The sequence below is a fragment of the Manis pentadactyla genome, chromosome 8, assembly GCF_030020395.1.
Source record: "Manis pentadactyla isolate mManPen7 chromosome 8, mManPen7.hap1, whole genome shotgun sequence".
NCBI lineage: Eukaryota > Metazoa > Chordata > Mammalia > Pholidota > Manidae > Manis > Manis pentadactyla.
This window is the reverse complement of record NC_080026.1, coordinates 94,807,719-94,822,351: the sequence shown is the minus strand read 5'-3', so window position 1 is coordinate 94,822,351 and position 14,633 is coordinate 94,807,719. Positions and strand designations below refer to the sequence as shown.

At 37.4% G+C, this 14,633-nt stretch overlaps 1 protein-coding gene across 3 annotated transcripts in view; it reads left to right on the top strand.

Moving 5' to 3' along the window:
* The window catches only part of MICU1 (mitochondrial calcium uptake 1), a 235,937-nt gene that overhangs the window by 199,181 nt on the left and 22,123 nt on the right, over nt 1–14,633 (top strand). For all 3 annotated transcript variants that reach the window (XR_008998935.1, XM_036928847.2, XM_057505964.1), the window contains one exon: nt 2,279–2,387. Coding sequence is in view for 2 of the 3 variants with exons in the window: in XM_036928847.2 (XP_036784742.1) it covers nt 2,279–2,387 (109 nt within the window). In the remaining variant the exon portion in view is untranslated. The remainder of the gene's footprint in view (nt 1–2,278; nt 2,388–14,633) is intronic.

Below are 14,633 nucleotides of genomic sequence, written 5' to 3'. Positions count from 1 at the left end.
AGCCTGCTCTTTAAGACCACGCTCAAATTGCACCTGCCCCAAGAATTCTTACTCGGTCTCTTCAGTTGGTTTTACTCTTTCTCACTGGTGCCCCCAAAAGCTTTCATACCTTTGTTAGGGTGCTTACTACATTCACCAATGACTCCGACAAGAATTTGTCTGTGAGACACTGACCACACTGAGTACAGGCAGAGGTGCGTAAGACACTGTTCTCAAGGGGCTCCAAGCTGGGTGGGTGGTGGTGTTCTATAACTCTTCATCATCCATCTGCTCCTGTAGGAGTATCAAGCTGTGTGAGGGCAGAGACTTGGTTTTGCTCGTTGCTGTGGTCCCAGTATTTAGACGAGTGCTGGCTGTTCCTGGACTAGTGCTGATGGATGGATATAAGTGCACAATAAATATTTTTTATTATATCTATGTAATAAAAGGCAAAATATTATGTATTTTGATTTAATAATGGCATAATGTGATTTGTGTTCCACTGCTTTTCTAAATCATCAAATGAATAGTCACTCAATTCATTTGTTCTCTCCATCTGTCCTCAAATAATTCTTAGCATAAGCACTGTAGTCTTGAGCTATAGTATTTGGTGTTTCACAGTAAATTCACTAACAAACATTAGAGGCTGTTCATCAGAGTGGGAAGCACTTCCACTACCATGCCCCTTCAGTTTTAGGAATTTGGGTTAACCTTTTATTCCTAAACACCCTTGAATAACTCAGATCCCTATCCTTCCCTCACCCATGGAAATCTACACCTTAAAAAAAGTAAATAAGCTTTAGCATTAGCATGCCATTTTTTAAAAATCATGATAAAATATACATAACAAAATTTGCCATTTTTAAGTGTACAGTTCAGTGGCATTAAGTATATTCACACTGTACAACCATCACCACCATCCACCCACAGAACTTTTTCATCTTCCCAAACTGACACTCTGTACCCACTGAACAATAGTTCCCCTTCCCCCTTCCTGCCAGCCCTTAGCTACCACCGTTCTGCTTTCTGCCTCTATGGATTTAACCACTCTAGTTACCTCATATAAATGGAATCAGGGTATTCGTCCTTTTGTGTTAATTTATTTCACTTAGCCTAACATCTATGTTGTAGCAAATGTGTTTCCTTCCTTTTAAAGGGTGAATAGTATTCCATTTTATTTTGTTTATCCATTCATCCAGTTTTATGATTCTAGGGAGAAAATTGTAAAAAATGTGACATATACATATTATAATCAATATACTCATGATTATACATACATTATTTTAGCTCTTAGTTTAATTGATAAAATAAGAAAGACACTATTGAACCTGTCTGGAGAATACAAGGAAAGAACTATAAATCGTCCGTAATAAGGTCCTTTATTACCAGGTTCCCAGTGTGGATCCTAGGCGCTCTAGTTTGGGGAAATGGAAATTGGAAAAGGAGCACCACTAAGTAGAATCCTGTCAATATCTGCAATCCATTAAGGACCTGGTACTTCATTAAAAGGCAGTAACCCCAGTGGCTCCCCAGTGTCATCCACTTCTTAGACATTGTATTCATTTCCATCACAGGGTTGTGTCTGAGAGGTTGGAAATAGGCAAATAGGACAAGTCTTCCTCCCTGCAGCCCGGGTATATACAACTACTCTCTTTTGAGCCATCATAGAATTTAGAATTAGAGATCAGCAAATCTTTGAACAGTTTCGAAAAATATTTCTTTCACAGATTTTCATCAGATTAAAGCAAATTGCTTCGTTAGTAGCTTTTAAATTGAGATAATGAACAGCTTCCCAAATGCTTGGGCTCTGCTAAATTCTGAAACTGTTTCCCTGTGAATCATTGACTTTGATGATTCTTTAATTAGCTTAAGGCTCAAAAAGCTTGGCTAGCCTATTAGTAAATTACTAAAATAGATGTCCTGACTCTGGTCTCGTTAAGATGTATGACATATAACTGATCAAGTGGCCACAGCTTCTTTAGGGAGTGTCATATTAGATATTCTGACTAATTGGAGGGCTCAGAAATATTTTTATTAAAGATAACAGCCATCACTGTAAACAGCTTCATGTCAAATTTTAAATGTGAGGAAAAGCAATTAGCCAACTTCTTCTCAGGGTAAAATTTTAGAGTTTTGTTCCATTGTTGTATACAAATTTGACATTCCTTGACTAATTTATTCAGTTTCTATTCTAAGCATGGTATAAATTTCTGATTTATAGACATGAATAACTGCCTGGTTTTCTGCATTTTGTGCTTTTTGTTACAGGTTCCTTACCTTGCTGTCTCTCTTCTTTCAGGGTCTGACATTTCAGGAAGTAGAGAACTTCTTTACTTTCCTAAAGAATATTAATGATGTGGACACTGCATTGAGCTTTTACCATATGGCTGGAGCATCTCTTGATAAAGGTAATGAAACTCAAACACTTTCTCTTGAAGGTAGAAACATTACATCTGTTATCTGTTAGGTGACTATGCCTCCTTTATAGTAATGTGTGTTTTTCTTGATGTTTTTGATTTGTTTTGTTTTGTTGACACTGCATGAACCTTGTGTATCACCGTAAGAGGCCAAGCTCAGCAAACATGTTTTCTTGTGCTAAAGGCTATAGTCAAGGCAGGTGCCCATCTCTACATGATTTACCTTGAAAGTGGACATCTAAGCTGAGGCATGGTGCATGAAACAAGAACTTCTCTCATCAGAGCCAGAACTGGGACATACACAATGTGAAGCTACAGTCAGTATACATTTCAATTCATTCTTTGGTGAGAAGGAATGGTTTGTTTCATTTCTTGTATTAAAGTGACTTTTTTATACCCCCTATTAGCTTAGTTCATACAAATTCAGTTCTAGTTTGTACAGGCAATGCAAGAGAGACGAGGAATTGAAAACACTAGATTTTCCCCAACATTTTCTTAGGAATATTTTCAAACATTCAGAACGATTGAAATAATTACTCAAAGAACATCTGTATATCCAGTTCAATTAGCATTTATTTGTTATTTTTCCCTGACATTACATCTGTGTATATATATTCTTCCCTCCATTAATCTTATTTTTCATGCATTCAAAGTAGGTTACAGACATTAGCGCTCTTTACTCCTAAATATTCCACCATGAATATTCCCTAAGTTTGGTATTTATTTAAAGTTCCCTGGTGCCCCTTCACACTCATGTATTTCTGCCTCCACTCACCAAGAAGCAGTATTAACTCTGTGTATTTTTCTACCATTGATTGATTTTTTTGTTCTAGAACTTCATACAAATGGAATTAAGCAATGTACACTCCTTCTAAAGTTCCTGTCAGCCTGTTTTTGAGATCCATCCAAGTTGTTGCATGTATGGTAGTCTGCTCCTTTTTTGAGTAGTAACCCAGTAAATGAATACCCCACAATTTGTTTCTCCATTCTTCTATTGGACACCTTGGCTGCTTTCTGTTATTGGCTATATTGAAAAAAGCTGCTGTGAACCTTCTTGTGTTAGTCTTTTTGAAGGCATGCATTTTCATTTCTCTTGGATAAATACCGAGGAGTGAATAGCTAGGTCCAGGGGAAGGTGGATATTTAGTTTATAAAAAAACTGTCAGATCCTTCTTCACAGTGTATCTTTTTATGTTTCCACAACAATTCACATTCTTATCAACAATTGGGGTATCAGTCCTTTTAAATTTCAGTGATTCTGGAGTGTTTTTAAAGGCATCTCACTGTTTTTTTTCTAATTAAAGTGTAGTGGATATACAATTTTATATTAGTTTCAAGTATACAACATAGTGGCTCAACAGTTACCCACATTATTAAATCCTCACCCCAACTAGTACAGTTACTACCTGTCAACACAGAGATGTGACAGAATCATTGGCTGTATTCTCTGCGGTGTACTGCCATCCCCATGACCAACTTATATTATGGTTGAGAATTTTTGTGCCCCTTTATTCCCCATCCCCACCCATTCCAACACCTCCCCCATGGTAGTAACCAGCAGTCACTTCTCAGTGTCTATGAGTCTACTGCTATTTTATTCATTTTGTTTTGTTTTGTTTTGTTTTTATATTCCAGAAATAAATGAAATCAAATAGTATTTGTCTTTCTTGACCAGACTTATTTGACTTAACATAATACCCTCTAGGTTCATACATGTCGCATGGCAGAAATTCTTTCTTTTTTATGGCTGAAAAATATTCCATTGTGTATGTGTACCACTTCTTCTTTATCCATTCATCTATTGATGGATGGTTTGGTTGCTTCCATATCTTGGTTATTGTAAATAATGTATCAATAAACATAGGGGTACATATATCTTTTCAAATCAAGGATTTTGTTTTCTTCAGGTAAATTCCTAGAAGTAGAATTATAGTATTTCTGTCTTAAGTTTTTTGAGAAACTTCTATATTGCTTTCCACAGTGGCTGCCCCAATTGACATTCACACCAAGAGTGTAGGAGGGCTTCCATTTCCCTGCATCCTCACCAACAATTGTTATTTCTTGTCTTTTATATAGTGGCCATCCTAACTGGTGTGAGGTGATACCTCATTGTGGTTTTGATTTGCATTTCCCTGATGTTTAGCAATGTGGAGCATCTTTTCATGTGCCTGTTGGCCATCTGAATTTCTTCTTTGGAGAAGTATCTGTTCAGGTCCTCCGCCCATTTTTTAATTGAGTTATTTGCTTTTTTTGGTGTTGAGGCATATGAGTTCTTCATATATTTTGGATGTTAATGCCTTATCAGAGAAATCCTTTACAAATATATTCTCCCATACTGTAGGTTGCCTTTTTGTTCTGATGATGGTGTCCTTTGCCGTACGAAGCTTTTTTTTATTGAAGTATCATTGATACACAATCTTATATTGGTTTCAGGTATACAACACAATGGCTTAACAGTTACCTATATTATTAAATCCTTAAACCCACTAGTGTTGTTACTATCTGTAAACATACAAAGATATTACAGAATCATTGACTATTCTCCATGCTGTACTTTACTATCCCCGTGACCAGCTTATATTATGATTGAGAATTTTTTGTGCCTCTTTATCCACCTCACCCTCTCCACCAACCCACCCCAATCCCTCCCCCATGGTAACCACTACTCACTTCTCAGTATCTGTGAGTCTACTGCTGTTTTGTTCATTCTGTTTTGCTTTGTATTTATATTCCACAAATAAGTGAAATGATAAGGTATTTGTGTACAGAAGCTGTTTAATTTATGTAGTCCCACTTGATCATTTTTTATTTTGTTTTCCTTGCCCATGGAGATGGGTCCAGGAAAAAATTGCTCATGTTTATTTCAGGAGATTTCTGCCTGTGTTTTCTTCTTAGAGTTTAATGGTTTCATGCCTTACATTTAGGTCTTTAATCCACTTGGAGTTTACTTTTGTGTATGGGATTAGATAGTAATCCAGTTTCATTCTCTTGCATGTAGCTGTCCAGTTTTACCAACACAAGTAACTGAAAAGGATGTCTTTTCCCCATTGTATATTCATGGCTCCTTTATTGTATATTAATTAACCATATAGGTGTGGGTTTATATGTAGGCTCTCTGTTCTGTTCCATTGATCTATGGGTCTGTTCTTGTGTCAGTACCATACTGGTTTGATTACTGTAGCTTTGTAATATAGCTTGAAGTCATGGAGTGTAATTCCCGCCCCTCCCCTCCAGCTTTGTTCTTCTTTCTCAGGATTGTTTTGGCTATTTGGTTCCATATGAATTTTGGGATTATTTGTTCCAGTTCATTGAAAAACGCTGTGTATTTTGGTAGGGATTGCATTGAATCTGTAACTTGCTTTGGGCAGGATGGCCATTTTGACAATATTAATTCTTCCTATCCATGATCATGGGATAGATTTCCATTTATTTGTGTCTTTAATTTCTCTCATTGGTATCTTAATACTTTTCAGAGTACAGGTCTTTCACCTCCTTGGTCGCATGTATTCCTAAGTATTTTATTCTTTTTGATGCAATTGTAAATGGGATTGTTTTCCTGATTTCTCTTTCTGCTAGTTCATTGTTAGTATAGGAATGCAACAGATTCCTGTGTATTAATTTTGTATCCTGCAACTTTGCTGAATCCAGTTATTAGTTCTAATAGTTTTTTCATGAAGTCTTTAGGGTTCTCTATGTATAATAACATGTCATCTGCAGATAGTGACAGTTTAACTTCTTCCTTACCAGTTTGGATTTATTTTATCTCTTTATCTTGTATGATTGCCGTGGCTAGGACCTCCAGTACTATGTTGAATGAAAGTAGTGAGAGTGGACATTCTTATCTTGTTCCTGATCCTAGAAGAAAAGCTTTCAGCTTTTCACCATTTAGTATGATGTTAGCTGTGCTTTGTTGTGGATGGCCTTTATTATGTTGAGATATGTACCCTGTATTTCCATTTTGTGGAGAGTGTTTATCACGAATGGATGTTGAATTTTATCAAATGCTTTTTCAGCATCAATTGAGATGATCATGTGATTTTTATCCTTAATTTTGTTAATATGGTGTATGATTGTGGGGAAAATGGAACTTTCTGACCAGGATTCCCACCTGGCCTTAATAGCACCCATTGTGTATGTAATAAGAGTATGTTTGCACATTTATGAGAAGTTTACCAGTAACAGAGCTGCTAATTAATCACAGGAGTACCTGCTCAGGAGAAGGGTAGAAACACCCATTCTCTCTTCTGCCTGGCCTGTAATTGGTCAGGTGTACACCAGTCACCAGGGACCTACCCACAGAGTTGCTCCTAGAGCATGGGAGCAAGAAGCTGGGAGTGGCTGGGAAAGCAGGAAAAAAGCCATGGAATCCCAGTGCTCCTGGAGAATTAAGCCCAAACCTGGGAGCAGGGAGCTAGGCAGGCCACAGGTAGAACAGGGAGCAAAGGGAGACTGAGACCTACTGCCTAGAGTATTAAGCTTGTGCCGGGGAGCAGAAACTGTAGCTGGCCTGGGGAGCACATTCCAGCCAGCCACATATACTGAGCTGCCTGTGACCGCTGTGAGAATAAACATAGTAAGGTACTTTACTCCCATTTGTTTTTCATTCTAAATGATATCAATCTTTGTTTCATGAATTTTGAGCTCTGGCATTAAGTGCATACACACTTTATGATTATTAAGCTTTCCTGATGAATTAACCTTTTGTCATTATGAAATGTTCTCTTTATCTTTAATAATGTACCTTTTCTTGAAATCCATTTTGTCTGATATTGATATAATTACTCCAGCATTTTTTGTCATCATTGTTTGCATGGCATGTCTTTTTTTCCTATGTTCAACCTATCCATGAATTTAAGGTGTATCTCTTCTAGACATATAGCTGGGTCTAGTGGATTTTTAGCTACACTAATTTGCATTTTATATTTTAGTGGTTTCTCTATAAATTATAACTGTTCATGGCTTACTTAAGGTTAATATGGTACCACTTCAAGTGAAATATAAGAACCTTACAATCATATAGTTCCATTTACCATCAACCCATCCTTTATGCTATCTGTCATCTGTTTATCTTATAATCCCAATAATATAATATTAGATTATTTTCTTTTAAAGATATTTTTAAGAAATTAAGAGAAAGATAATCTTTTATATTTACCCACATTTATCACTTATTCATATTTACTATTTTGAGTACTGTTTAGCTATTCCTAAATAGCTAAATTTTTTATCTGGTATCACTTCCCATCAGTCTGAAGAACTATCCTTTATCTGTTCCCTTGTCGTACAGATCTGGTAGCAATGAATTCTCTTAGTTTTTGGTTAATCCGACAGTGTCTTTATTTCACCATTGGATACTGCAATGTGTGATTTTTAAATTTGTGAAGCAGTGACAGTTTTTAGGAACACAGTTTTGCTTATTCAGCACTTTTTGGTGAATTCCTTAAGATTCTCTAATGTCTTAAGATCGTGCCACCTACAAAGAGAGATCATTTCACCTTTCCACACTGAATGCCTTTTATTTCTTTTTATTGAGCCGCATACGTTTTTAAAATAGCAGTTGTTTGCTTATTTGTTTGTTTAAAATAATACCTCCTCTGACCTCTGTAGAATCCTTTGAAAAAAAATACATGAATGATATATCATGGCGGTTATGTATCTCTGTGTAATACTGCAGGGTCATTTCTCCCGAATAGCTTTGGTTATATTGCCCTGTTTCATAAAACAGATTTGACAGCATCTGCAAATCCAAAGATACAAGACTTAAAGTCATCACTTATTATAAAAATAAAATTAATAAGCTCCTCTATATTTACATACTTTTTTTTTTTAAGCACAACTAAAGACAGAATTGCTTTAAAGAACTGTTATATAGGATGAATCACTGTGTTAGAATTATAGGGTGTACAAAATAGAGTGACTGAGGGTAGTGGTGACAAAGGAAAGTACAACCTAGTGATTAAAAAAAAAGTGTTTCTTTCACATGACTTCAGGCCATTTCCTCCATATAGTTCATGCCTCATTAGCCCAGCTAATAGGAGCAGTGGTACAAATTACAGTCATATCTGATATCCAAAAATGTATTTGGCTTTGAGATACATGATAATTGGCATTTGTTTTGACTTCTTAGTTTGTTTCATCTGTGTCATTCTAGATTCCCCGAGTATAAAACAATAGACAGCTAGCAGAAACTGGCCTAGATTCATGCTATATAACAGTGTAGCCAATTGTATTCATTTCCTATGGCTGCCAATAAGAAATTAACTTGGTGATTTAAAACAATAGAAATTTATTCTCTCACAGTTCTGAAGGCCATAAATCTGGAATCAAACCTGTGTGCGGCAAACCAAATATAGTGTGGTTCACCCATTTATTCAGCCAGCAGCATGGGTACTGTGCTGCACACAGAGTTCTACCCTCAAGAAACGTACAATCTAATAGAGGAGAAAGATAAGCGTACAAGATGTTCAAGTCTGGTGTGATAAGTGCTAATTAGACATACGAAGATTCAAAGTGGAGCCTGTTACCCATACTGGGGGTGGGGAAAGAGTAGGGCAGGGGTAGAGAGAGCAGTACTATTGCCTGCCTTCTGCTCTCAGACTCTGCTGTCTTTGTTTTTTCCCAAAAAAGTTAGGACCTTCAGAAATTGTTACCTTTTAGAGTCCCTGGCACCGTCTCTTCCTTAGCTGTTGAAGAGCTTGCAAACCTGTCTTTAGACATAACTGAGAAGAGAATTTCCCAAGCAACATTGTGAAGAACACTGTATACTACAATATGGTAATGGTTCTGTGAGTTTTCTTTTTTTTTTTTTAAGTGTTCCATGGTTCAAACAAGTTTAGGAAATGCCAGGTTATACAGAATCTCTTCCTGCAGCACTACTCCTGCCAACTTTTTAATATGCTAATGTGCTCTATTAATCTCCAAGCGAGCAACAGAGTTCCCAAACTTGATTTTCCCCAAAATGTCTTTTAACAAATTATAGAACAAATGTTCCTCAGAACCGTTTGAGAACCCAGGCAGGTGGCAACTGCAGATTTACCATATGACAGCATGATCTGATGCCTCCAGAGGAAAAGTGCCACATTCCGTTGAGGCTTTTTCTTTAGTTCTGCATGGCCCATGTGAGAATAACAACTCACAGCCAAGAATTAAATGTCCTCGATGAATTGTGACCATTTAAAGAAAGAACCTATCTCCATGAAATTTAGTATGCTTCCACTATAGGTAATCTCTTTTGTTTAGCACTTAAGAGGAATTGGCATTCTATTGCTTATTTGTACACATACTGGGCATAAAATTAGATATAGAACCTCTCAAGTAATGTCTGAATGATTTACCAAGTCTTCTGAAGAAGGTCATAGAAAATTGAACATGACTCCTTACCCAGTGGCATCCCATGATAGACAAGTTAGAAATTACTTGAGTTACAGCGTTAGAATGATCTGTGGCCTGTGTAAGAGTATTCTTATTTCTGCCAAAACAGTGAAAGATTTCCAGGTATGGTAAAGTCCCCATTATATACCTCAGGATAGTATGGATTTGGTAAACGTATAGGTCCACTTGTGTCCCCCATTGTACTTTGAACTATAATATAGAAAATAATCACACAAATATAGTCCATGACCTTTAGTACTCATGCCCTAGCACAAGCCTAGTTAGATTGAAAAATCATAATTTGAGACATGGTTGTTCTTAATTCTTTGTAGGCCTTTTATATGTACAGTTTACCATATTGTCTGATAAGCCATGACAATAAATGATAAAACCTGTGGCATAACTCCTACATGATATGCTCTGCAGCCCCAGGTATTTTTTTCTGAAGTATCAGTTACATCATCGAATTATTTCAGTTTCTTTTATCTCTGAAGGGACATGGAGGATATGGATGACTTCTAAAAACCTTGATGGCTTTCAAATTCTTCGAGTCTAATAATTTTGAATGAGTAAAGGAATCTCGGTCTTTTGGCATTTAGGACCCTACTGGGTTGTTGGGAGAGTCAGAAGTTAGTGATGGGGTAACTCTAGCACACAACAGACTCTTGTGTACTGAGCAGTCATTTTGACAGACAAACTGCCACCCTCTCCTAAGCCCTAGGAATCCTGTAGCATTGCCCTTTCGAGAACTGTGAGGCCATCGCACATGTGGAACGCTAACAGCAAACTAGCATTTCATAGCAGCTTCTATATCGCAGGCATAAGGCCCAGTGCTTTATGGACATTGTCTCTCTTAATCCTTAAAACTTGAAGGTAGTTGGTATTCCTCCCCATTTTATGATGAGGAAATACAAAACAAAGCAGCTTGCTCATGTCACCCAGCTAAGCAGTGGTAGAGCCAGGATTCAATCAAGCTCAGGCCCCTCTACTCCCAAAGTCTGTATTCTTTCCACACCATTATGTTGCCTCTCAGTATACCCCAGAATGATGCTGGAATTTGAAAATCTTTGCTGAAGACAGGCTCTAGGCTGATTCTTCCCAGTTCCCTTTGGCTAAGAGTTGACAGTTCTTAGGGTGAGAATAAAGTCCATTTGGTAAACTATGATATTTTGGAGTTAGTGCCATTCTCTTGAATATGAAATATGGTATTTCCCCCCTACAATTGTCCCTTGTGTTTAGGTCCAGGTTCTATGGACACACTCTGACATCTGTAATGCATACCTTACAGTAACATAGACTCTTCGAGTTGTTGTCTCATCTGGCTTCTTATCCCACATAGGAACATCTTAGTAGACATATCTGTGTTCTTCACCTTTCTAACCATATTACTCTTTAGTGGGGAAACAAATACCCAAAAGCCTGAAGTCACTTAAATAAGGTCCTGCAGTCAGGAAAGTTGGTATCCCTTTGAAGGATGCCACAAAGAGAAAAAGATGTATGTATATACTAAGCTGTCAGTTTCTCAACATCCAAATACAGGAGATACAGATGTGGACTTCTCAGCTTCTGATAACCAAGTTGTTCTTCACTACTTCTACTCTGTGGGACGGCAGTGCATAGTTACACTTTTAGATACTGTTCTAACATCTAGCATTTATTGAAAGCTAACTATATACAAGAAATTTGTAAGCATAAATCTTGGTTTTAAATCAAACATGAGCTTGGGTCCCTGCTACTCACTAGCTTTGTGACTTTGAACAAATCACTCAGATCCTTGGTTTCCTGATCTATAGAATGGTGATAATAGAACACTTGCTTCAGGGTTATTGTAAAAATTAGATGAGATAATACTGTATTAATATACTTGATTGAAATTATAACTATGCTCAGGTGCCTCTTTTGGTTTTCAGCCCTTAGGCATTGACTTTCCCCTGCCTGCTTATTAAGGAGCTAATAGACTGGAAACAATCTATCCCAATATGGGAACTTTGCAAAGTTATTTTTAAAAAAGTAAAAGATCACCATAGGGCTGATGAGACTTAATTTTGTTCTCTTAGGAAATAGTATCTGCTGCTTCTTTTCAGCTACTTTTGAAATATTTATTAGTTCAGAAGTTGTAAGTTGTTCATACTTATCTATGAGGAAGATAGCTTTCATCATTCATCCAAAAATTCTTGGGATAATTGCTTTCAGAAGGCACTATCATTATTTAAGTACTCTGTCCTAGGAAATCTAACCCCTATTAATGTCTATAGTATCCCCAGTGTTCAAGGGGGGGATTTTCTAACTAGACCGTGAACTCTCAAGGACATGAACTGTGTTTTCCACATCTTTGTATCCTTCTCTGAGCCTAGAATAATTCTTCTTATGCAGTAGATGTTCAATTAATGTTGAACGAGTGAGCGAATTAATTCTAAATATGGTCCTGGAAAGGATGGTTAAATATTCTAATAAAAGCCTGGGGTTGGGGGCAGAATGAGAGGACTATAGCATCTTCCCATGTTACTAATTTTCACAATGGACAAGTTACTTCTCTAACCCTCAGATACAGTGATATTAAATATCTACAAGGATTCTTCCAGATTTGAAATTCTATGACTATAGCTAAATCAGCTTTTTACTAAGCATAGAAATGTTTTAAGGGACATGATATAGCCTAAAGTTATATCCAAACCTGTGTGAAAATGAACTAATGTTTAATTATCAGATACATTTGAAATCAGAGCAAGGCTGTTGAATTCCCAAAAGTAGAGTGACAGTTTTAATTTATTTTCTTGTTAAGAAATTTAAAACTTAATTAGACCTTGGCTAGTACCTCTGTTATGGAGCATTGTATTGTAATTACAAAAGAGTGATAGTTCCATAAAATATATCTAAAATGAGTGCAGCTATGTATGAAGTATGATTTGAGGAACTTAAAGAGGATTCCCAACCATAAATACCTTCCCCAGTTAGCTTTCTTGGTGAATAACCAAATACTACAAATTCCGTGGCTTAAAACAACACCTATTTATAATCTCAGTTTCTGTAAGTCAAAGTCTGGGCACAGCATAGCTGGCTCCCCTGCTCAGGGTCATGACAAGCCTGAAATAAAGGACTGCATTCTTATCTGGAGTTCAGGGTCTTCTGGGCTCACTTGAGTTCTTGGCAGAATTCAGTTCCTTTGAGCTGTAAGACTGAGGTGCCCTTTTTTTTTTTTACTTCTACTTGCTGACTGTGGCCAGGAATCACTGTCGGCAGGCTGCCACAGTTCCTTACCATGTGGCCCCCTCACAGCAGAGCAGCTCACTTCTTCAAAGAAAACAGGAGCATCTCTGTAACTCTGGGGGGAAAATCCCAGGGCAAAAATACCTTTGAAACCCGAATCAGGCAAAGGAAGAAATAAAGTTAAGAAACACATTCATTTCTTTTTTATATATATATATACAATTTTTTAAGGTATTATTTATATACACTCTTATGAAGGTTTCATATGAAAATGTGCTTACTACATTCACCCATATTATCGAGTCCCCCCCCCACACCCCATTGCAGTCACTGTCCATCAGTATAGTAAGATGCCACAGAGTCACTACTTGTCTTCTCTGTGCTATACTGTCTTCCACATGACCCACACACACACCATGAAAACACACTTATTTTTTACAAGCAGTCCTCCCATCTCTTTCTTGACCCGGCTGCAGCAGAAGAGCATGCCACCCAACCTCTCTGATCCAGATAAGCCCTTGCACACCCTTGTAATTACCTTTTGATATGTAGGTGGACCACCTCTCTCCTCCATCCCTTGAAATACCTATTGATATGGAGATGGTACTTCTCTCCACCCCTTGGAAATACCTATTGATATGCAGATCTACTAGCCAGGCCAGAGATTCTGTAAATATTACAGTTTTACCCACAATCTCTTTCCCCAAGTGCTGAGAGGTAGTAAGTCCAGGGAGAGGAAATTCTGGGGCAAAATACCTCTAAAACCAAAATCAGTCAAAGGGAGAAATAAAGTTTAAAATCCATTTATTGCTTACAAACTGCAGTCCAGGCCCATCTCTCTTTCCTGCTCCAGCAGAAGTAAAACCGGCCCTCCAGCCCTCACCTCAGGTAAAGATAAGCCCTCCATTGCCCAGGTAATTACCCATTGATATAGAGATGAACTTCATTCCTGAAGAATGATGCAAATGCACTAAAGCCATACTTCTTTCCACCTCTGAATGCCTATTGATATGCAGATGTACTTAAGCCAGGCGAGATATTCTGGAAATATTACAATTTTACCCACAGAGGCACTCCTATATTCTATAACTGTAATCACAGAAGTGACTATACCATCCTCTTTTCCACATTAAGTAACCTGGTCATGGGGGTGTCCCATCATATCCACAGGTCTGCCAACACTCAAAGAGAAATTATACAGGCTGTGTATACCAGAGGGTGGCCATGTTGGGGACCATCTCAGAATTCTGCCCACCACACCCGCCATAATTCCAGAACTTCCCACCTCTAGATTTATTCTTTTAGGACTTCTGGGATAAGGACGTTTTAGCTGATTTAAGCTATGTTATCTAAAGAATAACAACATGGCAGTCTTAAATTTTTATAGCTGGAAGAGAGCTTAGAATTATTTTATTTAAACTCTTACTTTATTGTTTTTAGTCTCTTCATTTACACATGAAGGTAATGACTTGCTTAAATCACAGCTAGTGTGATACAAAATAGACCAGAGATTAAGGTTCCCTGACTTCCATACCACTATTGTCTTTAGTTGATGATACCCACTACTGTTAAAAGAACCTAGAGATTTCTATAGGGGACTCAGTGCTTATATGTGAAGGCAGAAATAGGGAAAATTTTACAGCAAGAATGTATTGGAGA